Below are 26,516 nucleotides of genomic sequence, written 5' to 3'. Positions count from 1 at the left end.
AAAGGTTGTTTTTTTTTTTTTTTTTTTTTTTTTTTTTTTTAAGATTCTCTTTTATACTTGAGCAAGACAAAATATAATGTCTGGAGAAGAGCTGTTGTAGCCAAAGCATTATATTTTGTCTTGCCTGTGGGTATTTCAATAAAAGCAGCCTTTTTTTTTTAAAAGGGGGCCTTTTTTAAAACCCAGTATTGAAATGACAATGTTCAGCTTATTTTTTTATGCCTGATACTTGTAACCTACAGGTCCTCACTTTTTTTCCTGCCAAGCTGTTGCACAGAAACTGCATTTTTAGAACAACCTCTTCGAGAAATAGTACTTCAGTGCCAATAGCTTCAAATTTCTGGTGCTGAATGGTTACTGGAATCTGCTTCATCAGAAGTTCCTTTATTTTCAAAAAAGTGTCAGGGTTGCAGGGGGATTGATATCATCTCTCTGGTAAAGAGGTGGAGTTATGATAAAAGATCTCTTCAATAGCTTAGCAAGCTGAATCTTCAGGGACTATACAAGTATCTACATTTACAAGCATAACATTATACATTCATGGAAAGATTAATTGATTGGAAACTTACTGATTCCTTATTTTTAAAATGTTGCATGCTGTCACAAGTTGGCATATCCTTTAAGAACAAAGAAGCATTTCTTGCTCTAAACAGATTAAAATCTGAAAGTCTAACTGTCCCAGTTACCGGGATAATTACACCTTTTGCCCCTGTTAGCCTCCTCCTTGAGCCTTCATCTGTGACCTCTCTGTTGGGGTGGAGTCAGGTAATTCTTCCTTCTCATACTTGGGCCCACTTCACTAAGTCCCATCTTAATTGTCTGCAATACTGAAGGTCCCTTCTGGTAAGCAGTCACTAGAGAGCCTTTTTAAACCTAAAGTTTACTTATTTAGAACTAAAGCATTTAAGAGAATTAAGATTTTAAAGGAGTAAACCAGTGTGTAGATGAGTCTATTTGCTTTAGAGTTTACCATACTTTTGCTATTAGTCTAGGGCAGTGGTCTCCAAACTTTTTTGATCATGCACCCCTATCAATATAAATAGAAGTTCTAATATTTTCTTCCCACACCCCAATGGATCGTCTTGCACACCCCACTTTGGAGATCACTGGTTTAGGGGTTCCAACTCATGTAAACTCTCTCTGCATAGGCTCTTGCCTTTTCAACCTGTTTCCTTGAATAACTCTGGACAGTTTGACTTTTTTTTTCTCTTGAGAGGAGCTTTATAGATGTCTTAAGTGTCTTTGAGATCTGTAGGCCACAAGTGAGGAGGAGAAGGTAAAGACACCGATATGGAGATGAGAAGATGACTTGTGAGAAGAGTAATAAGGTGCTGGTGGTGCTGTAGATGAAACCAGAGGGTGCCTGTAGACATACAGGGTTGCTGCTCCAACGTGCTGTATTTATAGCATGTTGGATCAGACTCTATTAATAGAGTCTGCTGGAGTGTGCAACTTGGTGTACTCCAGCAGCCTCTGCATCTCGTGTTCAGCATCCCCACACTTCAAAATTGCGGCGGTGTCACTTTAACTAAAGCCTGTTCGATGAGCTTTACTTAAAGCACTCCTGCCACCATTTTGAACCTTGGGATGCTGAATATACAAGACCTGGGCACTTTAATTAGAGTGACTCTTGGAGCCTTCTTCCCCTCAGAGTCCATGTAAAGACACCAAGAGGGCCTTGCTAATGAAAAAAAGAGAGACAGTGGCATACAGGGGGAGAAGAGAATGAGATTGCATAATATGAGTTATGGCAAAAGTGTGAATGGTAGAAGGCAGGAGTAAAACTGAGATCTAGGGTTTCCAATAAATAAAGTTGCCAGCAAGTAGGAGAAAGCAACATGTGTCAAAGAAGGGATGGTTAAGTTAAGGGTGGAAAGAAAAAAAAGAAAAACAGTCATGACCTTGGAATAACTCTGGCTCCAACTCCTTGCTGAGGATGATTATATTGTTCTGTATGTTTCTCTTGAATGAAGAGAACATTGTTTTGATCTGTTTTCATGAAAGTGAAACTTTTGTTTTCAGAAAAATGTATTTTTAGTTGCCCTGCAGATTATGGCACTACCATGAAGTAGTATGACTACCTTTACCTTCATTTGGGGCCAAATTTATTTCTATATAGGATGATTTGCTTTTCTGGGGTTACAGAAGAATTAGCTTTTTGCAGGAGGGACTAAGAATAGGGAAAGACAGGGAGAAAATAGTCATAGGAATGCAATGCTCATCAGATATATCTGGAAGGTGATAAATGCTTCACAGGACAAGAATTAAACTAGTTTAACCTATTGGTAGTTAAGTTAATTCTGTATGGAAGGGAGTGAAAATCCATTCAAATACATTAAAGCAGTTGGGGACTTTCACTCCACTATAAGCAAAGTTTCACTGTATTTATCTTTAATTATGCATGTGCAAATCTGCAAATCAGCTCTTCAAGTAATCCCAAGGGGTATATTTTCTGCTTGGTGTGATTTTAATTCTAGTTTAGTTAGTTTAGGGATTTGAATAATTTGTGACTCACTTCAGGATTGCTTCAGGCCTTCCAGTCCAGTTTATTGATCAGTGAACTGGTGGAATATACTTGCTACTACAGTTTGTTTAACTCGTTGTTAGTTTCAGATCTCCCTATGTCTGATCATGGCAATGCTGAGAACGAAGTTCCACCACCTCTGCCACCACACCCTACTGAGGAACTACTTACTGAAGATTATAACCATAGGTTTGGATATATACCTATTTTATTATGTATGCCTAGACCTGACCACTTATAATTTTGATGACAGCTCTAATTGATTAAAAATGCTGTTGTTAGGTATGCAAATGGATATAGATATAGAATTTGTGCTGCAATAGTTATGGTCAAGTCAATATTACTTTAATATTAACCATAGTAGGTTATTTTAAAGTTTAATATTTTGTCTACTTCAGTAGTTCTCAAAGTGTAGTGCACTTACTGCTGGTGAAGCCTGGGCTGCAGTAATTTGCACATTGTTTGGCTTATAAAGTAGTACAGAATTTAAATAATAATCTAATAAAATTAGACTGGTTGAAAAGTTGCATACTAGTGAGTTTTACGTGTGATGCACTAGGTCTTAAATTCTAATAACTGCTTCTCTGATTCCAAGTGTCACAAACTGTTTATTGATTGTCAGCCTTAAAATGGGAGATTATTTTTCATGGGAATACTTGAAATTTGCTGTGTATCACTTTGAGGCAAAAAGGTGTAGCAAAGAAGACCTCTGTGTAATTTGAATACAAAACACATTTTTAAAGGTGATTTTTGTAAGTAGTTAATTCATGGAGCAAAGCCTTTGAGATATTTTGAAAACTGTCCTGGTCATTGCAAAATATGCTGATGGAACTTGAAAGCTGCTATTTGCTGAATAAATGTGAGAAGCTTGGCATTAGTACTGCAAACTTCTGACTGAAATAAAGTAAAACAATAAATATAGTTGGTTAAAAACTGTGCTATACCACTGACTTCATTGGGAAAGCATAAGGCAGAAGTCAGCACAACATTTGTTTCAATGTGCAATATTCTCATTCTGAAAATAGAATATCAAAAGATCAAATAATATGGTATCACACATTTTTTTCTGCAATCTTATATTCATCACGCACATATAAAATCTTCTATTTTTTTTCCTTCTGCTTTACTTAATTTAATCAAATTTTATTAGAGTTTGTTTTATCTCTTTAAAGTGATGTTCCCTTTTTTTCAAACCTATCCAAGGAAGCCATGCAAACAAACCAGTATAAGTGAATGAAATGTCCTCTTATATAGTTCTACTTATGAACCTTGTCTGCAACAATGGTGGACAGTAGTGAAAAAACATTGAAAAAACAGCACTGTTGGTTCTTGGATAGTTCCCCCTTCTGTTAAATAAAATCAGATTTAAATAATTTGTATAAATAGAAGTTATCCTTGTTAACAATCGGGGTGGGGGTAATATAGGTATAAAATGAATACATGTGAATTGAAGTGCTAAATCTCACAAAAGAATATTGAGAATCAAAGATTAATTTAAGATGCATGCCTGCAAACAACTGGAGGGGAAAATACATTTATATTGTGAAAGTTTTAATTACTACACTTGGTTTTGTATCAGTGCTTAAATATTTTGCATGGCTTCTTTCCACAGCTCTGTAGTGGATTCAGCAGCATATTTAACAGATCAGCACATCAACTTAAGATCTCTGACACCAGCCAAGCAGCCTGAATCAATTAATCTGAAAGCCTCAAAAAGCATGGATCTTGGTAAGAGGAGGTGGGGTGACTCATAGGTCATCTTTTTAGCCTTAGCACGTTTTCAGTATCTCCTTATTTTCTGCTTTTGTTTTTTAAACATGTATATCAGGGAGCAAGATATGCAGACATGCTGGAGTGGTGGGTACAATGTTCTGCCTCCTATAGCATCTAATTACAATTGCCCTTTTTATTGAAGTTGGATAAAGGATTTTTTTTCCAAGGGCCACTTTACCATCCATTGTATTGAAATCTTAGCTGAGGAAATGTGAGAGCCTTTGTGAGAATGAGTTAAACAAATTGCCAGTTATACCTTTAAAATGATCCACACATATCTAAATCTATAGCAAAACAATAAAAATGTTATTTTCTTATAGAATTCAGATGGTTGCAAAACTCCATCAAGGGATGACTTTCTTTAGACAGGTTAGGTTTCATCAGTGGCAATAACAAAGCTGAACAAAGTGTTGAAGTAGATATTTATAGATGCTTTGAATAGTAGTAAAATTATGGTCTAGTACCTATTAGAGCTGTACCTATTAGAGGAGAAAATTTTGCAGGGTGGGAGAAATTAAAACGTAACTGTTTTAACAATATTAATAAAACGCTTTTTGTTTTGTGGAACTGAGAGCTTTATATACAACAGGAATGGAAAAGAATGCATTAATTGAAACAAGCAAACAAGCAAAATAAAATTTAGTTATTGGCAGGCATCCTGGTTTTTTCTGTTCAAAAATCACAAATTCTCTGATTAAAAGCCCCAAGATCTGCATTTTTCCACAATTAAAATGAAACCTACCTCTCTCTCTCTCTCTCTCTCTCTCTCTCTCTCTCTCTCTCTCTCTCTCTATATATATATATATATATGTATATATATATAAAATCAGTTGAACACAATGTGTTATTAATATATTTGCAATTTGAAGCAGTTTGGATGCCTACCAGTACCTCAGTTACTTTAAATTAATTCTAAATACGTGTAAATTTTGGCATTTGATTTTGGGTTTTTTATCATGGAAAATTAGAGCTCCCCCTGCCCCTTCGCTCACCAGGGTGTGGGTCCAACTGCGGCTTCCCCTGCCCCTGCTTTGTGGTGCTGAGCAGCCCTGATATGCCAGTCCCCTACCCATGCCATTGCCTCTCACTCCCAAGCCACAGCTCCCTGGCCCTGCTGGTGCCCCTCACGCCGCACCCTGCCAGTGCCCCTCAGTTCCCACCTACAGCCCCCCATCCCCCCTCCAGCCCTGGCCCCAGGTATCAGGGCTATGGGGCCAAGGACCTGGGTCTCCAGCCCCCTACCCCAGCCCAGTAGAGCCCTGGTTGTCACCCACAGGAAGTAGCAGCTGCTGTGGCCAGAGCAGAGCCCAGAGCAGGGCAGGGAGGCTTGGTGCTGCCACCAGGAGCCCTGTACTGCCATGGTGAACCACCCCCTGCCCACCTGGCAGCAGCAGGAGGTAGAACTCTGTGCTGCTGCCCCAAATGCTACCAGGTGGGATGGGGTTGCCTCACCATGGTGGTGTGGGGCTTCCAGTGGCAATACTGAGCCTCCCCACTCTGCTCTGCTCTTCCAAGCCCTGAGCCTGAAGCCACCAACTCACAGCCACCCTGTGCACAAACCTGGTGGGTATGTGCTCCCCATATCCTCCCCAGAGCCCACACAGTGACAGGGAGCCAGCCCCACCACAACCTTCCGACCGAGGTGCCCATGGCTCCATGCTGTTCCCCGCCCAGGCCCTGTGGCCGTTCATTCCTACCCCAGACTCAGGCCCCAAGCCTCACACACCACCCCGGCTGGACGGGAGCCCCAGCCCTGCCCAACTCCCTGCCTCTCTCACTATGGGGGCCTCAATCTCTTTCCCCCTCCCCCCAACCCCTCATTTACCTGCATGGGGTTGTGGGAGCTACATTCATGCTGCCTGGCTAGCACAAGCATGTGTGCGCATACACGTGCACGTGGTACCTCCTACCTGACTGCCCTCCTCCCACTCCCCCCAGCCCCTTGCAGGCTGGAACTCTGCCAGCTTTCAAGGGGAAACCTGCCAGTTCCTGCATTTTTCTCCTTAAAAAGAGCAATTCCACATTTTACTGTGTTTTTCCATGATCAACAGAAAACCCAGATCCCTGGTTATCAGTCTGATTAAAAAAAATGAGCCTTTAGTTTCCTCATATGTGGCAGTGTGAAATGCATACAGAAGTATTTCATACATTTAAAAGTAAACTGTGTGTCTGTGTGTCTGTGTGTCTGTGTGTCTGTGTGTCTCTATGTGTAATAATTGCTTCCAAATGAGTTAAAGGAGAAATAATGTAGCTGCACAAATCAAGGGTTATGTACTCTCTCTTCATTTAAGTTCATGCTTTATTATTACCCAAACTCAATAAGAAGTTTGTGCCCAAGTGTAATCTGCTTTCTTGTTCAGTACTGCTAATTATTTATTGGAAAAAAGGCTATTGAATAGAAAATTGACTGCAGCATTACAAAAAGCTGTATAGCTTTTGAGAGCAAAGGGACTAAAAAACAACATATATAGAGATTGCTAAACAGAAAATGTGGGGAAATAAACTTGGAGCCTTGGAGTCATTCCCTAGCAGAATATAAAGTACTGTATGCAATTTTGCTACAGGTTTTAAGATTTTAGACAGTTTTGGGTGGGGAATGGAGAAGAAAAGAAAGGGAAGGGCACTAATGGAAGATTACATGTTTATTTATTTGATTTCAAGAGTTAGTTGCTAGTGAAACAATAAAATACCGACTAATGGGCTTTTTACCAGAACTTTGTTTTATCTTTTTCAGTGCAGCAAGTTATGCTCATGATGCTCACTTGCCCAAGGTCCCTTGCCCACAATAATAGGTGCCACATACACACAGTGAATGACTTGACCTCATGTCATGTAGGAAGTCTGTAGCAGAACAGGGAGTTGAACCCACATCTTCCAACTTTGAAGCTAGGTCCCAAATATTGGGCTGTCCTTCCCCTTTGTATACTACACTTAAATTAATATAAAAATCCATAAATAGTCTAAAAATGTACTCTCCAAAGCAGCAGTTGTACAAGAGAAAAGCAGTAATAATTATAATAGTCCCAATAAGCTAGCATCTGCTTTAAATCTCACTCCATTATCAAAAGCCAGGGGAAATAAATAAACCTATTAGAGTGACTAAAAAATAACAAAACTAGGTGCTAGGAAAAGAGTTCAAAGAGTTAGGATGAACAGTTTAATTTGGTTAACCATCACTCAGCAGTTTGTGCGTTTGTAGTTGCTATAGGGAAAGAGGCAAAGAAACTTTTCTTTCTTCCGGCATAGCAGCAACATAAATCTTGACACTAATTATATTCATTTAAGGGGTTTCCATCACTGGCATTCTAACCATCTTGTTTCCAGTGTTTTGTGAAGTATAAAAAGCTATAAAGCTGGGGCCAAGAAGAAGGCATTTAGAAACCACAGTATCAAAAAATCAGGGACATGGGATTTTTATCAAATTCTACAAGTTAGTATGGTCTGTTTGCAAAATAATATTCTCCCCTAAAGCCACTTGGTGCCTGATATGCTGCATCAGTCTAGAAGGGCAGACCAGCAGGTCCATCACCGTGACAGAAGAATTTCATCCTTAATTGAATCATAAGCTGCCCAAGGCAACATTTTAAACAAGTTAGCAGTGAAGTGGATACTCAGCTTTTATGTTCTAAGAGATCACCTTGTCTCTCTTGTCCAGGGGGAACATTTAGAAACCTTATCACTGTCCAAAGACCTTCTAAACTGACACCTTTTCTAGAGAGGTTTATATTACAGAACCACAAGGTTTCCCATCTCATTTTGCCAATTTTTTCATAGCAGAGTTACTGAGAACTCTTTGAAGTTTTAAACATAATTACTGTTTAGCTGCAGAAGCAAGGTCATATGCTTGCTTTTGAAATTTGATTAAGTTTATTCTTCTGGCCTCCTTTGAGAATTTACACCTCACTAAGCATCAAGGCTGGGATCTTAGGCACAAATTTTCTGCTCCTTTCAAATGTTTACTTAGAAAGTGCTAATAACTTTTAAATGAGGCTGTATCATCTTCTTGTTATGTACATGAGGTCGGTCCATGCTGTTTCTTGTAGCAAAAGCCAGCTACTGCTTAGAAATTACAAAGAAATCTTGTAATTAGGCCACTGGCATTAGTTATCCAAAAAAACCCACACTAAAACACTACAGAGACCTACTTAAAAGTGAAAATAGGAATATTTCAGGTTACCCTGTAGTCATTCTAATATCATGGGTACCCACATACTATATACAAAATTCTTCTTACATGCAGAAGTCTTCTTGAAAAACTGAAAACCCTCCACAAAGAATCTCTTTTTGAAAATTATACATCACTTGCAAATGGAAGTCATCTTCCATGTATCACCAATAGTCTACTTCTGTTTTTTGTTGTTTGTAGCTTACTTGTCCCAGTACCTTTATGGCTACATTGCCTCCCGTTTTGAGTGGTCCCCTAATTGGTATGTAGTGAGCAATTCTATTCATGATGCAAAAAGGAGAAGAATCCAACTCACTTCCTTTTAGCTATGGAGTTAACAAAATTATAAATAATTAAAAGTGTTGGAGTAATGTAGTTGTAATGGTCAAGGATATATGCAAGTGGCATGGATTTTTGTGGGTAATATCTTCTATTGGACAAGCTTCATGGCTGAGACAGATTTAGACAAGCTTTTGAATACAGTGCAGTCTTCTTCATGTCTGAGAAAAAGGAGGCACAGAAAGCACTTAACAGTCTGGAGGGCTGTGAAATAAAGGAACAGAGAAATTCCCAGGGATAGTTAACAGGCAAGAAAAGATAGCTTGATTAGTGAAGAGGGTCATTATCATCCATGGTATGAAATAGAATTAGTATGAATCAGGTAGATTATAGTGAGCCATGAAGTCAATCAACATCTGTGTTCAGTCCTTGGTTCTTGCTGTCTAGCCAGCTTATGAACTGTTGTTCCCAGGCTTGCCTTTTGAAAGTGTTTTGTAAAATTCCCTTGACCACAAAGAGAGTGAGGTCAGAAAGTGAGTGGTTGTTCTGTAAAAAAGGTCCTACATGTGTTTGTGTGCCTGTCCTTAATATTTTTCCTGTGATCATTCATTCTAGTGCATAATTTTAGTCTAGTTTCACCTGCATAGTTTCCATGAGGGCATTTCGTGCACTAGAAGTATACCACATTTTGGGACAGAAACATATAGGATCCATGGATTCTCATAGGCTCATAGTCAAGGGTGGTAATTCTTGTAGCACTGGAGAGGTGTTGACAAATTTTGTATTTATTTGTCAAGCAAGGCTGCATCCTATTTGATCAGTGGGGAGTTTGCTTCTGATGATGAGCTGGACAAGATTAGGGATTGTTTGAAAGCCAGGAGCTTTCTAGGAATTTTTCTCTTAGGGTCTGACCTTTTTCTAGTATAGGCTGTAATTGTGTGATAATTTTTCTTATCAGTTAGTGTGGGATGTTAGGTGACCAGCAGAGGTGTCTTTCTGTATTATAGTGGGCTACTGCAGGGTATTTTGGTGGCTCTTTCAAAGATATGGTCTGTTTCTCTTTCTAATTTCTAATTAGACCATTTCTTCCTTAGAGATAAGTGTTAAAAAGAACTCTGTAAGGAGAGATTTTATACATATGTGTAAGTGTGTGTGAGTGTGTGTGCAGATCTGCTAAGAATATGCTATTGTTACATAGTCTTGGAGTGATGTTATAGCTGTGATTATCCAGGAAATATGGGAGAGGCAAGGATTTTTGTGGATGATATCTTTTATTGGACCTACTGCATGGTTGGAAGAAATTTAGACAATGGAGATGTAAATCTGTTGTTACAAAGACCCTTTTTTAGCGTAGAACCACTTACAATTATTGTTTTTTCTTTTCTACATTATTCAGGTTTGAAAATTTTGAGGGTGCCTAGTCTGTTTTCTAGCTTTATCTGTTTATAACAATTAAATAATTTATTAATGATTTAATATCATGAAATAATGGGAAGCAATTGAATAGATATAGAGATCTAATAAAATATAGCATTGCTTTGTCATATTCATTCTGCTGAATATTTGGATTTACTTAAATATTTGAGATTGGATATAAGAAGGTAAAACTAAATTACTCACTAATAACTAGGCAACTCATGCTATGTTGCCTCTGGTTTCCCTCTCCATCACTGAGTGGAAAAGCAGGCAGGATAAGAGCTTGGGCCATTACATTTATTTTTATGGATGCAGAGTCTGCCATGTAACTCTCACACACATTAAGTCATATAACCCAGTGGACAGCTAAATATTACTTACATGAAGCATAGTATAGTATATGGTTCCAAAAATGAAACTATATGGAGATAAAATATATTGAGAACACTATTATTTGTAAATAAGAGTGGATCCAGAGGGAGTGCAATGGTGCAGCTGCATTCCCTTTTCAGATTGGACAATGTTAAAAAGTTCCCAAAGCAAGTGATATTCCCCCCTTCCCTTCCATGCTTAAAGACACATCCCATCCCTTCCCTTCCCTTCCCCTTCTCCCTCCCTGTCCCCAGCCTGCCATGGCTGCTTTACATTTCAGAGCTGCTTCAGCTAGACAGCATGGGGGTTGGGCTCAGCAAGGGTAGTCACAGCAGCTCCCTGCATTCACTCTTTTGGGGTACCCCACCCCATTGCTGTTGCTGCTGTGGCTGTCCCAGCTGAGCCCAGCCCCTGTACAGCCCAGCTGGAGTGGGTAGGAGTAGCTCTGAAGTTTCTCCTGCCCCCAAGACAGCAGGGAAAGCAGCAACAGCAGAAGGAGGAGGGAACATAAGGAGAGGGGAGGGGCCATGCCTCTGAGTGCAGAAGAAAAGTCAGGGATGCTTATCTACTTTGAGAACGTCAGAAAGTTCCCAGATGCTCCCACCTTGTGGTCTGCCCACACTGGTGGGTGGGTTTTCAAGGAGGCTGGTAGCAGGGGTGAGTCTATATATTTGCTTCATATAGATATCAGGATGCTGCTAGAATATCCTGTAGCATGCCTGGGTGATTGCTTGCTCCTCGGCTATTTTAGGATGAGGGAAAGGGCCTTCTCAAAATGTTGTTGCTGCAGTCATAGTAGCACAGTGCAGAGGGGTACCATCTTGGCAGCAGATCCCAATGACATTCTACCTGCTTTACTGGGGAAACCAGGACAACTTCTGGAGCCTGTAGATAGCTCACATGACAGCAGCATTATCATTTAAATAGGTGTCTATATATTAATTTCTTCTTTTTACCATTCTGACTTGGTCCATCTGCTTGTATAAAAGGAGTGTGGCAGCATGGCTATTCCCCATGACATTCATGCCGTTTATTATCTCCTCCCCTTGTATTCCAGGTGCACAACTATTTGGTGTGACTAATGCCCCTTACCCAGATTTGGAAACAAAAGGTGGGCTCCTTCTGCTTTGCTTCCAGACACCCAGGCATGGCCAGCCAAAATCTGCCCTGGAACAGATGGTTGCATTGATTAGATATGGATTACTTGCCATGTTTATACCGGTTCATCATGTGTTTTACAAACTTCAGCACAGCATAATCAGAAATGCAGAAACTCAGATGTGCTGTTGTGTCTTTCCACTTCACAAATAAGCGCAACACTTATCTTGAAATGTAATGGTAGATGAAAAACAGGAAGAGGAAATCAATAAGTTCTATACAAGTCATTGGAAGGAAGTTTTTCCTTTCCTTTAACGATGTCCCTATACATGCACATTTTCCCCGATATTAGCACAGTTGTATACAAAATCACTGCCATAATAACTCACCAAAATCCATTTACACTTTTTTTCACCCCCCTCAACTGTATTAAAAAGGTAATTTTCATTCAGGATAAATGGCAGCATGGATTTTTTTGTTGTATTGGAAGGTGAAAAATCAATGTGATTTTTTTTTAAATGTGTTGTATTATTTATCTTCGACCCCCTTATTTTCTATAAATCTGTATGCACAGAAATAACTTAGGTTTTGCATAAATGTACTGTAAAAACTACAGCCATGGGAATTGTATTCAAAACATGAAAGTGCTGCTTGTTTTAACCTGCAGCAACATGAAATTGAATCATATTAGTGTATAGCAATTTTGTTGTATATCAATTCAGGCAAAGTACTGTTTAGATTTGATATTTAAGGATGTTGGTTTTCATGTGCGATTCAACAACCGTGACCAGTATCCTAAGGTGCTGCTCAAAACCCCTCCCCAGCCCTACAGAAAACAACAGTCCACATACCTCAATTAGATGGTTTGCCAAGCTTGGGAGAACAGAGAGGTCTATTACCTGATTTGTAAATATGGGTGGAAAATTAGCTGTTAAAATATCATTAGGCATACTCAGAGTTCCTTAACCATGGGACACTGATTAGTAAAAACATACCGATTTTCATTTGTGTATTTAGGGATCATTATTAAATGAATATGCTAATATATAAGGTATGAAATGCTCCAAAAGAACACAAATGGCTTTGCCATATTTGTTTCTTTGACATGGAGGAATTTTGTCAGTCACAGATCATAGCCTTTAAAAGCCTAGCAAAACTATGGGAAGGTAATATGATAGAGAAGGATGTGAGAAGTGGAATGATCATGCTCTTTATCTCCTACTTATTGCTGTGCCTGATTCTGTGACAGAGACCTGAGGAAGAATGTCTTGCATTCAAAAGCTTGTTTAACTTTATCCAAACTACATAGTTGGTCCAGTAAAAGATATCACCCTAAGAAATCCTTGCTACGTGCATCAAGAGGAGGGGCATAACAGTACTTTGCTGTCTCATCTGTTGGATGGAAATAATTATTTTCAAATAAAAATAGCCTTTCCTTTCTGCTAAAACAGTTTTACGCAAAATTATAATATACATGCAGTTGGCTTGGGGATGAAGTGTCAACAGTACCTTAAATTTCATCTATCTCCCACTATGGAGTGCCTATACACGGGTTCCAAGGGTGCTCTGATGCACTGGATTTCCAGTGCATTGGAGCAGACTTGATTAATTGATTCTGCTGGGGTGTGGCAATTGCCATACTCCAGCAGCCTCCTGCATCTCATGTATCTGTGTCCCTGTGCTTAAAAATGGTGGCAGGGGAGATTGAACTTAAGCTCATCAAACAAGCTTTAGTTCAAGTGCCCCTGCCTCCATTTTTAAGCGTAGGGATGCTGATACAGATGTGGCTGTGCTTTAATAAGAATGGCTCTTAAAGTGCCACCTCCTCCCCAACCCCTAGAGCTCATGTAAAAGTGCCTATGAGTAACTTTTTTCGAGTTAAATCTGAAGTTTCTGAGAGTAGACTGTAGGGTAAATTATTTGAAATGAATGATTCAGTGTTGCCAAAACCCAGGAAAACATTAAATCTATATAAGGGATCATCTAACACACAGAAAAAGAAATCAAGCCTTATAAAAGAATGGAGATACTCAAATTAGGCTATTGAACTGTTTGAAAAAAAATGTTTGTCTACTGATATTGTGAAGAAGCAACTGCTGTTAATGAAGTTTAGATTTCTCATCAGTTTTAAGATCATTCCATTTTAAGCCGCTTTGCCTACCAAAATGCATCCAACCTATGAATGACAGATTTGATTATGAACTTTCAGATTAAAGATGGGAGTTTAGAAGAAGTGATAATAACATTCTGTAGATGCTTAGGGGAGTTAGATTAGTATTAATGTTGTATTGTGTTTTACTAGAACAGAGGTTAGAGAGAATTTGAAAAAACAACAGAAGTGTAAAATAAGTGGTGATGGCCTCAATTAACTGTGTAACCTTTGACAAAAGGAGGGACCATGTGCCCCTGAAAGAGAAGGAGAAATCTGGTGATGATGGTGAAATGGTAAAATAAACTGTATTTTGTGAAGTGAAGGGTTTTCATTTAGAAACAGAAGTGTCATCTTTGCAAATTGGACAATACTGATTATATTGTTAGTTCTTAAATAATAAGGCATAGCTATAGCTGGTGAAAATGGAAGCATGTATGGGATGTATTTCATTGAAAATGTCAAGAAAACACTTCAAACTTGACTGAATTCAATTGTCAAATATTATGGGTTTTGGGGTATTTTTTTGTTTTGTTTAAAGAAAAACATAAAAAAGACTAATTTAGAGTAGAAAAGTACAGGTTGGAGGAAAAGAATCAGAGAGCCCTTTCAGACCAGAAATGTACTGAGTTGAGTACTGAATTATTGAAGCACCTAAAGGTGCCTCTTTGGAACAAGTCGACTTTGTCTGCTACATAGGCTTCTTACAGACATTTAAAAAATGCCCCTTACCGAAAGAAGCAGTGCATTCAACCCAGCTCTGCAGTATCTGTATAGACTGGGCACTGAAGCAAGGCTTTATGGTGCTTTTCTCTAATAGCCAATTCAATCAGCTATTAGATAAAGGCACCAAAAAAGCCCCAGTAAAGCTCCCAATCTATATAGACATTGGGTGAGCCAGGTCCAACTACCATGCTGCCTCTTCTGGGCATGTGCTGGGCTTGGCACAGGAGCATGCCAAGTTTAAAGTAAAGCACCAGCATTTTTTTAAAATGTCTGTAAGAGCCATAAAGTCCATAAGCTATCCTGGGTCTTTGTTTAATCATCTCATTTAGAGCTGTTGATGAGAGGTGCTGAGCACCTGTAGCTCCCAGTACAGTGAACAGGAGTTAACTTGGGTTCAGCATCTCTCAAGATTATTTTCACTATTACCAGAAGGAGAGAGGATAGTTTATGGTTCTAAGGATATATACAGACATCTTTGGAGCAGGATCGGCTGTGCCAGGATGTGCCTCAGCACAGCTGATCTGCTTCAGTGACATCTACAGATGTTGCTGGGGTGGTTATCCTGCAAAGTTGGGCCCCTGCCACTCCCAGGGGTTCAGAATCATGATTCTGCAGGATAGTGGCCCTGGCTGATGTGTGCTGACTCAGTGCATACCTCTGCAAGCAGGGGAGCCCTGGGTTCCCCAACCCATAGATGTGCACCCCAGGAATTGCACTCCTAAGTCAGGGTGCAGCAGTGTGATGCACACACCCTGGGAATCCCTTCACAGAGGAATTCCCAGGACATATACCTTCAAGCACAGAGAGGGGATCCTCACATTTGCAGACATGTACCCCACAAATTCCCTTGCAGGGGATTCCTGGGGCAAACAAGATTGGGCCCTTGAAGCCCCAGAAGGCTGCCCTTATTCTCCTACCATAAGCAAACCGACATTGACCACAAAAAATGCAGCACAAGCTATTACTAGGTATGATTGTGCTCTCAGATTTGGGCATCTATGGTGTGAGAAAGGGCTATGGCATTTGTTTGCTTGGATTTTGTGCAGCCAAAAAACATAGGCAATGTGTGTTTGCAGCCTAACTTCGTAGACCTGGCAATTGTTTGCCTTAAGGGCTTTAATATAAACAGAAAAAAAGTGGTATGAAGCATGACAGGTTAAGGAAATGTTCTTAAAGTTTTGAACTTATATCTTACAACATAATTGTTAATGACACCTTCCGTACTAGGGAGGATGAAAGCCCATGGCATTTATACAGTCTAGCAAGAGCTGGCAGAGAACAAGTATTATAACCAGTGAAATATTCAAAGGGATGATTATGAGCCAGAAACTGATACAAGCCCTGTGACTAATTTACGCCCATATCTAGATGAGGAAACACTTCACCAGAAAATAAAAGCTGCAAGAGAGTTATGTCATTGGCACTCTCACTGACTAAAATTAATTGATGGTGCTATGCCTTTATTATGCTGAAAGGGCTGTGTAAGGATAACATCCATCTGGAAAGCCAGTGACCGATTTGTTGCCTTGTTTTACTGTTATATGTTTATATCTGAGAAAGTAATGTATTTAGATTCTAAAAAGCATGTTAGCGGTGTTTGTATATGTTGTTTGTGAACAAGGCTCTTATTAATAAATATGCCTGTTGTTTGAAGTTTTATGACAGACATTCTGTAAGTAGAGACCTACCGAAATTGCAATTGCTCAGTTTTTGCAAAAATTGCAAATCCAAGCAGACCCTGTGAAAAATGGTTGGTTCTACGATTTTGGGCTCACTGCAGAAAAAAAAAAAAAAGTACTGGCAAGAAGAGAAAAGGGTGGGAAGCCCTGCAGTCTTGGAGCATGGGGGGAAGGGAGAGGGTAGAGGGGAAAAGGGCAGAGGTAGGGTGGGAGGAGGAGCGGGGAGCGTAGCTGTACATGCAGCTGCATCAGGGTCCGGGCTTGGCTGTGACAGGCAGCTGGGAGGCAACACTGGAGTCTGTGGAGCCTCAGTTCAGGTCTGTGCCAGCAGTGGGCACATGAATGCAATGAGCCATGCCAGGACTCTGTGGACCTGATGCAGTGTCCTAGCTGTCTGTAACAGCTGACTCAGGACCTCGGTGGAACTGCTTGTGTAGTATCCCTGCTTGGGGGTATCACAGAACCATGGCTTAATTACCCTGATTAAGCCAGAGGAAGCCATTAATCCATGCTTAATAATGTGGGGAGGGGTAGGACTGCCCAGGCCCATCGGGCAATCAGAGGTATAGAGGTGGGGGGGGCCCACTGCACTCAGCCTGTAAAATTAGCAGCTGGATCCGAGATCCGCCCAGCCAGCCACCTCTTTGAGCTGGGTAGACCCCTGTCTGTAAGCAGAGTATGCTGTTTGTGGAATTTGTTTTTATGTCCTTATTGTTTTAAGTTTATAAGTTGTGTTTTTTCTCATACCTTGTATTTTTAATCATTGTTTGGTTTCCTTTCTCAGAAGTGTAAAATTGCTTATCAAAAGCATATATAAAATGTGGTTTGTAGGAAGGACAGTCCTGTAAGTTTCACACATTTTAAAAGTTTTTTCAATAAATATTGGTCAGCCATTTGAATAAAGGAGCAGTGTAATGTAACACATTAGGATGCTGGCTCAAAACTAGAGCAACTTGACTTCTCTTTTTGGTACAAAACAGGATTATGTTAATTTTTGGGGAAAAATAATCGATATGATACTGAAACTGATGTTCCAAAAAGGAGGCAAATTTGTTAGTACTGGCAAATGCATTAATTGTCGATTTTTAAATAACTGTCAGGAACGAATTTATTGGATTTTAAAAGAAACTGGAATAACATCCAGTAATGCAAAATTCCTTTGACCCTACTTAAAAATAATTAAGTTGATATAAAATACACAACTTGGTTGTCTCGAATATGTCATAGGGATGGCAATCAAAGATTAAATGGAAATGTATAGACAAATATTTTTACCATTATGACTGCTTCTGTTGATATTGACCATTACATCATATTCCAGAATGTTGCTTTACTTCAAACATTTCAGCATAAAATATTGGAAATCTTAACATATTTGCATATTCGTGTCCTAGAATCCCCTCCCCCCAACCCTTTTGGCTTTAAGTCAGCTTTGTGAAAAGAGTAATGCTAGTTGTTAGTTGGTACGCCTTGTTTGTGTTAGTAATATGCCATCTTCTATAATCAAACCATGTTCAAGGTCTTGCTAACTCCCTAGGTCTGCACATTTTTATGGAGTGGTTGTACTCTTTAATAGTCACTTGCATTTCAGTGAGTAGTTCAGATGATGGGCAGCAAACAAATGCCTGGCTTCCCAAGTAAAAACACAGTTCTGGAGATATGCATGTAATTTGCAACAGTATAGCAACTATTATGTAAACAGTTATTACATTATGAGGTTTTATCCTCCATAGTTTGAAACGATTTCTTTCTGTCTTTCTTTCTCAGTGATTCTCAACCAGAATGCTTCCACACACTGGGCTACTACTACAAGATCCTTTTAAGGGTGCTGTATAATACTAGTGCTGTTAGGTGTGCAATCTAGAGATTTCAAATAGGAATCCATAGTGTCAAAAACAGTTTGACCTATTGTGGTCTTTCTGAGTTCTTTGCAGGAAGAAAATACTCTGTTTTCCCATAATCAGCAAAAAGTGAAGTCTAAGGCTGCCTGTACACATGCAGGGAGGCTGCTCCAGTGTGCTGCAATTAATTGAGTCTGCTGGCACATGGTAATTACCATGTGCCAGCAGACTCCAGGGTCATGTGTATCAGCATCCCTGTGCTTAAAAATGGCAGTGGGGGTGCTTTAACTAAAGCTTGTCTAGCTAACTAAAGCTCTCGGAGCTGCTCTAACTAAAGTGCGCCCCCCCCCCCCCAAGCATGTGTATGCATGTAAAAATGCCCAAAGATCTGGCATTTTCTGTGGGGTGCCTGTAGTGTAAAAAGATTGAGAAACACTGATATGTTTGTTTGATATTTATATAGCACCTTCTGTGCAGTTTGTTTATATGCATACTTGATAAGTGCCTAATTTGCTTAACTGCATAAGAGAATGGGAGTCCCAATTTTTCGCCTATTGGTTGCATTATAACAAACCTCAGTTTGTACAGAGAAGGGCAATAAAGATAATTAGTGGTATGGGGGGGCTTTCATATGAGAAGAGACTAAAGAAGCTAGGCCTATTCAGTTTAGAAAAGGGATGTTTGAGGGGGGACGTGATAAGTGTTTACAAAATACTAAATGGTGAAGAGAAAGTAAATAGGAATTTATTATTTACTGTTTCTCACAATACAAGAACTACAAGTCAGAAAATGAAACTGGTAGGTAGTAAGCATAAAAGTAACAAAAGGAAGTTATTTTTCACAGCATGTAATTATAGCATGGAACTCGTTGCCACTAGATGTTGTGGGAACTGACAGTTTAGCCAGATTCAAAAAGAGATTGGACAGGTTCTTGGAGGAAAGATGTATCAGTAGCTATTGAGCATGGTAGTTAGGAGTACAGCCTCTGAATCAAAACTTCCTAGACCTTAAATACTGGAGGCTGCAAGTGAGAGAGGAACAGTGGAAAAAAAATCCCTGATCATACTGGCTTGGGACAGACATTCAAAAAGCCTGAGAATGAATTGATTCAGTCTTTGCAGGTTAATCTAACCTTCACAGAGTTAGCAGTTTGCAAGTGGATAGATGTTCGGCACATGTCTTCAGTGGCTCAAGCCAGAAACCCAGGGGTACTAGAGCAGCCCTCCCTTCCATAGGGAAGCTGAGCTGAGGAGGCAGGACAGGGCCAGGCCTCGGCAGGCCCACCCCAGTGGCTCCCTGGGGCAGCAGGGAGCAATCCGGGCACACAGGGCTGCCCAGCCCCAGAGAGGGACTCTTCTCCCCACTCCCCACCCCCAGAGCAGGGGGAAGCTGTGTTCTGTGGTGGGGGGAACCCTGCAAGGGTGGGAGCTGCAGGCTTCCGGCTCAGGAAGCACAGCCCCAGGGATAAGGCAGGTTTCACTCCCTCCCCATGCAGTGCTGGCCAGAGCCATGCCTGCATTGGGCAAGAGCACCCTGACCTCCCTGCCTGCTGCTGCTGCCAGGCAGCAAGGGCTGCATGGTATGGAGGGAGTGTGTGGGGGTCCCTACATCCCCACCCTCCCTCACATCCCATGCACCCACACCCTGCCCAGCTGAGCTCCATGCTCCTGCTGCCACTTTGGGGGGGAGAGGAGGTGGAGGAGGGGGAAGAGTTCTCCCCAGCATGAAACAGAGCCTTCCTCTTCCCCCCGCCCCCGCTCTGGGGCCAGGCAGCATCACGTTGAGCGCCCCCCCCCCACAGGAGCAGGGGCAGGAAGAGGAGGAGGAAGAAGCGTCCCCCCCACCCTCAAGCACAGAACAGAACCCCCCCTCCCAACTGTGCAGGACAACCTACCCAGTATGGCCCCATTAAGAAGAATTAACCCCCCCGCCCACTTTGCCTTAACGAGGTCATGCCAGCTGGTGTCTCTGCTGGGCCCGGTCCCTGCTGTAGCTAGAGAGCAGAGGGGAAGAGCCAGCTCTCTGGAGCAGAAAGCCCTGCCCAGCCCAGAGAGCATGCCGGGATGCTGAGGGAGTTTGGTTTATCTTAAACCAGCAAGGGGTCTAGGACAGACATTGCATAAACCGGTTTGAGCCACATCAGTTAAGTCTGATACTACATTCTACCAGGTTTATCTCAGACTGGTTTCAGTGATTTTTCAAACTGGTTTATATACACTGAATGTCTGTTCTGTTACAGGTTTAAACCAGTTTCTGATCACTTAAACTGGTTTATGTGTAATGTCTGTCCCTAGCCACCCTCACTCTCCCTTTCAGCATCCATTCTCTTCCACTGAGAGACAGGATACTGAGCAAGATGGACCTGTCGTCTGACCCAGTAAATGGCAGTTCTCATGTTCCTATGTTCTCAGTTTTCTCTATATCAGCTAAGTATATAGCATCTTTCACTCTCACTGTCTACTCAGTAACCTAATAGTATTCCAGTTAACTGCGTAGAAACAATCAAGGGAAAGCAGCTGTCAAAGGGATGCTGTTAGAAGTCTTAAAATTGATGGGAGCTAGTCAGCTTCATGGCTGGTGTTAGAAGGCTCAAAAGTGAGGCTTGCTAATCTCTTTTGGCCTTCTCAGACTGCCGCCCTGACAGTGCTGTGTTGAATAAGTGCATGGTTGTTCTTCAGTCTTGAGGTTATACACTTCAGCAGCATACACTGTACTGCTTTGTGCAACTCACTTCTGGCTGATTGTTTGTTACTGGTCCCTGAAATAGATATTACATCCTACTGCCTACATTAAAATATATTTTATAGTATTTCCATTAGAGAAAGTTACATTTGAGGTTTTGTACTATAAATTTTTTATATATTCCTGTCTAGCTCAAAACATTCTCAAGCATTTCCCCCTCAGCCTGAAATGTTCCTTGGCTGTTTGCATCATGATAATTTCAGAGGTGTTTATTGTGAATGCTTCAACAAAAATAATTTATCCCTGTTTTTACTTAGTAGTGATTTGAGAAAAAATAGTATGTTTGCCTACTTAAAAATATCTGTTCAGAAAAACATCTGAATTAAACTGACAGCCTTTGAACTTAAAAAAATTGATCTTCCATGTACTTAGTCCTTATTGATGAAATTACTTACAGTTTTTTGTTTAAAAAGAAAATAAAAGTACTGGGACAAGATTTTATTTGTCATGGCTGTATAGTACTCAGAAAGACATTAATATAGCATAGTATTACTTAAGTATGCAGCCTCTTACGAACTTCATTAAAAAATGTTGCATTTGATCCACTTTCAACTTTAAAGTATGCAGAGTAATGTGTAGGAGAAACAATGTTTGCCATCTGTTTTTGTGTTTCCTAAAAAATGGAAACTACATCCAAAAATTTAGTTATGAATTGAGAGTGTGATTTTTTTTTTTCCCCCCAAACAATTTACGATATGTTGCTGCTCATTCCAATTTTAATAGGACCTGGAAATCCAGATCCATTTGGTTACTACAAATTACAGCCTCAAATGTAAAAACACAAGAAACAGATTATCTCCTTCCTATATAGAGCTTACGTTTGTCAAAGATTTATGGGTATTGCAGAGATTTGCCGTATAAGGGAGGGAGGGGGTAAAATATCAGTTCAGACTTGAGTATGAACCTTACATGTGATTGTCTGACTCTTACAGGTCTGTAGGGTTGGTGAGTCACCATTGCTGTGAGAACCTGAACTTTTGCATTTACTGTTTTTTGTGAGTTTAAAATCATAGGCTGTTTACAGACATTTAAAAAAAGCAAGCAGCACTTTACTTTAATCTCTGCACACCCCTGCACTGAGCCCAGTGCCTACCCAGGAGAGACATTGCGTTAGTTGGACCCAGCTCACCCAACCTCTGTATAGATCAAGCGCTTTAGTGGGGCTTTTTTGGCATTTTTATCTAAAAGCGCCGTAAAGCTTTGCTGAAGCACTCACTGTATACAGACACTGGAGAACTGGGTCAAACTAACACTGCTGCTTCCAGTAAAGAGCTCCCCCCCCCAGTCTGTCAGCAGCCATAATGCTAATTGTGTATTCTTGTAAGATATTCATTTTAAAAACATTTTATTCTTCTTTCCCTCCAGTATTAAATTTTATTTTTGTGTGAAACCAGTATAGAAAGTCTGTTTTAGTTAGATGGATTTTTATCCCTTTTAATAATTTAAAATTCTGTCTCGGGCAAACCCAGTCATCAATATTTTAAAAAAATGCTATGAACCTCAATATTTTTTATATCTCCTATGTACTGTAATACAACCTGCTTCAAGTAATTACCATATATTATAGCGGTTGCTATTAGTGACTGCTATAATTAAGGTTGCAAATCAGTTTCCATTATAATCCCTTGTTTTCACACAATCATAACTTGTCAAAACATTAACCTTTGGGACTGAAGTTTTCAATGCTTGGTTTCTGCTTAAAGGTAAATGTTTTGGGGAGGAGGTTGTTTGAATGATCATACAGCAAACCTTTGTCAAGTGTTTTTTGTGTTTGGTGACCTGTTTCACTACATGCTGAAATCTCTATTTTCATCACTGCGAGGGACCATGTGCCATGCAACCATACAGCCCTGAGCTCTCTTGAGTTTTGTTGCAACTTTTACAAGTGGTTGGCCTTTAAAAGTGTTTCTTCTTGCACAGTAATCAAGAAATGTTACATAGTCATGATTCATAAGACTCTCTCCTTGTAAAGAAGAGTAAATCAAAATTATTGACTGATGAGGAAATTGGTGGTTAGAGTGGTCGTAGAAAGGTGGGGCCACAATGGTGTAGTGACTTTATCTTTGATTTTGTCTTGTCTTTGGACTAAGATGCTTTACGAGTCTGTTCTTCTGTTTCCTTAGCTATAAAACTTGGATACTTGCCCACCTTTTATAGTCTATGCAAAACATAAACATCGAGTGAGATCTAAAGACTACACGTACTATATTGTAACTTAGGGTTGTCCAATTGGCCACCCATGAGATGCATTGGGTCTGTGAGGTGTTAAGGTATGGCCCACTGGCACCTGCCTGCATGCCACTTCTACCACTGGTTCTGCTGCTGCAACAGCCGGGATCTCTGCGGCACAGCCAGAGGTGGAGAGCTTATGTTCCCGGCACAGCAGCAGGAGGACTTTGTGCTGTCCACATAGTGACAGCAGGAGATGGGGAGGCTCACACTGCCTGCATGGCATCAGGCAGTGGGGGAAGAAGTGGGCTTATGGTAGTTGTGCAGTAGCAAGAGTTGCGATGCCTGTGCACTGGAGGATGGGATAGCACTGCATGCGTGGTGTCAGGACATGGCCCTAAAGCTAGCGCCTTGGCTTGTCTAATGTGGCAGCTCACCCTGTCTGCCACCTCCCTAGTAGAAGACGGGAGCAGACATAAGTAGCAAGAATCCCCCACTTGGGCCTAGTCACATACTCACCCCCTGCTGCCAGAGTGGCAAGCCAAGGTCAGCTGACCTCCTTGACCCAGAAGGGCAAGTGTCTGTACAACAAGGCTCAACCTAGACTGCTGCACCCTTTGGCTTGTGCCGCTCCTGACCCCTGGATACCCAACTTGGCTCTGGCCTGTCCTCCTGGATGCCTGACCCAGCTAGTCCTTCAACCTTGTGTTCTGCCTGACCCTCTGGATCCCCAACTCAGTTCCCGGGACAGGTCTCCTGGTTTCTTGTAACTATGAGGTCAGGGGTCCCCAGACCAGGCCACCCACGTTCCAGCATGTCACATGGTAGAAGTGTCAAGGAGCTTGCATGGTATGTGGCTTCTAGCTTCTCAGAAGTTGGACAGCCCTATTGTGACTTACTGTACAGGGGTTATTATCACATGTCAGTATTTATCCCACATTTATCTGAGAATCCACATTCTTCCCATGTAAAAAGTTAGTTGTGTATTGCTATGATGCTGAAATGGTGGTTAAATAGGGACTTTTTAATAGTGACTCTTCCAAGGAAGATTGTGTTCCAAATTCCTGTTTGTAATGTATTTTGTATGACTTGACAGTTTATTTTGCTATAAGCAAGCCACATTTTAAACCATAAGCACAAGTGTATGCCTGGGCCAGCAGGGTGAAGCATAAGCTCTCAACCTTAACACTCATTTCCTGTGCTTGTTTATCATCCTTAACATTATATTAGCACTAGGGGTTTTTTGCATAAAATTCATTTTAAGAAATGGTGATTGGTTCTTCAATACAGCCCTCTAGAACAGGGTTTTAATTAGTTTCTTGAGATATATGTGATAATAAACTGAAATATAGTTACTAAGAAAAATTGCAGTTTTTTGTTTCATTTAGAAACAGCTCTTCACTAGTCTGTATAAACTCTGTTATGTATGTAGGTATTTATTCTTGGCGAGATATGGTTAATATAATGCACAGGTGGGAACTGCTTATTTAAAAAGTCATAACCTAGGAAAGGACACCTTTTGCAAAATGATCTTTTGAAGAAGACTCTCTCTCTGCATCGTCCATTCACTTCATTGGTACTTTCTTCAGATGTGAGGGTTCCCACATCTGGATCCTTTCTGAGGATTGAAGTCTTTTATCTGAAAATATTACAGCTCTCAGAAGTCCTGTGATTTGTCTGACAAGATGTTTTTATTTACATGTGCCACTGCTTTAGTGACAACTTAATTTTGAATGTGTGAGTGCTAACGACCTGATCCAGAATCCACTGAAACCAGTAGTAACCCATCCATTCTTTAGATCAGGTGTTTTGTTTTGAGGTACCTCAAGTAGAGCAAGGGTTCATACAAAGACATTTACCATTACATTGTAAAGAGTTACTATACATGTTTAAAATGATTTGATATTTTTTCAAAATGTGATGGATTTAAATGAATTCCTGTTCTTTGTTCTTTGTTTTTCCCCCTCCAGTGGCAGATGAAAGTAAAGTTAGTTCATTGGCTGGACAGAAATTAGGTAAGAAATTATTTTATCTTTCTGCCTCCTCTCTTCCTCAGGCCCAGAAAAAAATAAAAACAACCTGTGTATGAGCATCAGTTGGACTGCGCTTGCAGACTGTGTTGCCTGAAAGATTTGCAAATTAATGTATGATATTACTCCATCTTCTACAGTGATAAATTAGGGCTTACTTATTGCTTGGCAGTGTATGTAGCTGAATCATTTGCCGGAAAAGCAGTAACTGTTTCTTTAAAGATATAACTGTTTAAAGATGAACAGAATGATAGTTGAAATAAGTAAAGAACAAAGTCTGTAACATTTTCTTGTGTCAGTACAGACACTTAAACCATATACCTTTTGAACAATATAAATGTTTTATTCTCTTTCTTTTCCTGAAAGACTCCAAATGCTCCATTTTCACAATCAGAAATATGAAAAACAGAAGACAGACCAAACCTTTGACTTTTTTTCTTCCTTTTTAGTCATCTGCAGAAATTATATTCTTTTAGTATGGCCATAGTTTTCTTAACTAGTTTTCTATTCCTAACCAATTTAGGTTTTTATTCAATGATATTACCTTGAGGCCTTATGCCCATTATAATTAATAGAAGTTTTATAGAAAAGGCTGTAGTGTTGTGCAGGGTGCAGTTCCTGTATTACTGTAACTTTCCAATAAAGATCCCAAAGGATTGTGATTTTAGGATAGCCATAAAAGATCGATGCAGTAGCTCACATGACATAGCAGACATAGGAGCAGGGTTTCTAGAAAATTCAAATTATTCAGAAGTGTCCCATTAATAATAACCATGAAATTCAAGGTTGCTCCTTATTATATATCTAAATGCTGTATTTTTCATCCACCTGTCAGATCTGAAATAACATCACCTTTCTGTTTAATAGTTTAGTTTTTTCTTAAACCTGTTTGTATGCTTAGGAAATGTGTTGATGTATTCATTGGTTTTACCATGAAGACAGTTGTTTCACAAGTAGAGACCTTCTATCAGAATTTTTTTTCTGTGCCAGTTATTTTCTCCTAATACATCTAGCCCTCAACGTAGAAGAAAGTGGGCATTTAATTAGAGTTGCACTGATAAATCAGTCTGATATTGGATCAGCACCAGTATAAAGGAAATTGATTGTATTGGAAATCGGCTTAATGTGGCCAATAATTTGCCAATAAATGCCTGTGCTTGCGCACAGCTACAGCGCGGCACACAGGCAGCGAGGAGCACAACCCAGCAGCTTGGAGAGCTGTGTGCAGCTGGTAAGTCTGTTGTGGTGGGAAGGGAGGGGGGAGGGAAGGGGCAGATCAATGCCCTCCACAGTGAGGGAGGGAGTGGGACTGGGACTGGGGTAGGTGCTGCCCAGCCAGGGCAAGGATGGAGCTGTGGTTCATCTGAGAGGGCACCAGGGAGGGGATGCTCCTGTATATGTGGGAGGAGGCAGGGGCTCGGCCAGGCAGCACTCAGGGTAGGTGGCGGCAACACTGACAGCGGGCTACAGTGAAATTTGCGGTGGCTGTAGTCCAGCCCAGAGTCCCCCTCCCAGCGCCACCACCGCCCGCCCCAAGTGAAGCTCGGCCCAGC

At 40.5% G+C, this 26,516-nt stretch overlaps 1 protein-coding gene across 1 annotated transcript in view; it reads left to right on the top strand.

Moving 5' to 3' along the window:
* Positions 1-26,516, top strand: part of PARD3B (par-3 family cell polarity regulator beta) — a 999,825-nt gene that overhangs the window by 642,817 nt on the left and 330,492 nt on the right. Inside the window, exons 15-17 of the mRNA XM_019523483.1 lie at positions 2,608-2,713; positions 4,137-4,252; positions 24,904-24,948. Of these exons, the coding sequence (XP_019379028.1) occupies positions 2,608-2,713; positions 4,137-4,252; positions 24,904-24,948 (267 nt within the window). The remainder of the gene's footprint in view (positions 1-2,607; positions 2,714-4,136; positions 4,253-24,903; positions 24,949-26,516) is intronic.

Source organism: Gavialis gangeticus, unplaced genomic scaffold (assembly GCF_001723915.1).
Source record: "Gavialis gangeticus isolate Ggan-Ray unplaced genomic scaffold, GavGan_comp1, whole genome shotgun sequence".
NCBI lineage: Eukaryota > Metazoa > Chordata > Crocodylia > Gavialidae > Gavialis > Gavialis gangeticus.
Note: the sequence above shows the minus strand (reverse complement) of the source record. Positions and strands in the feature narration are given on the sequence as shown.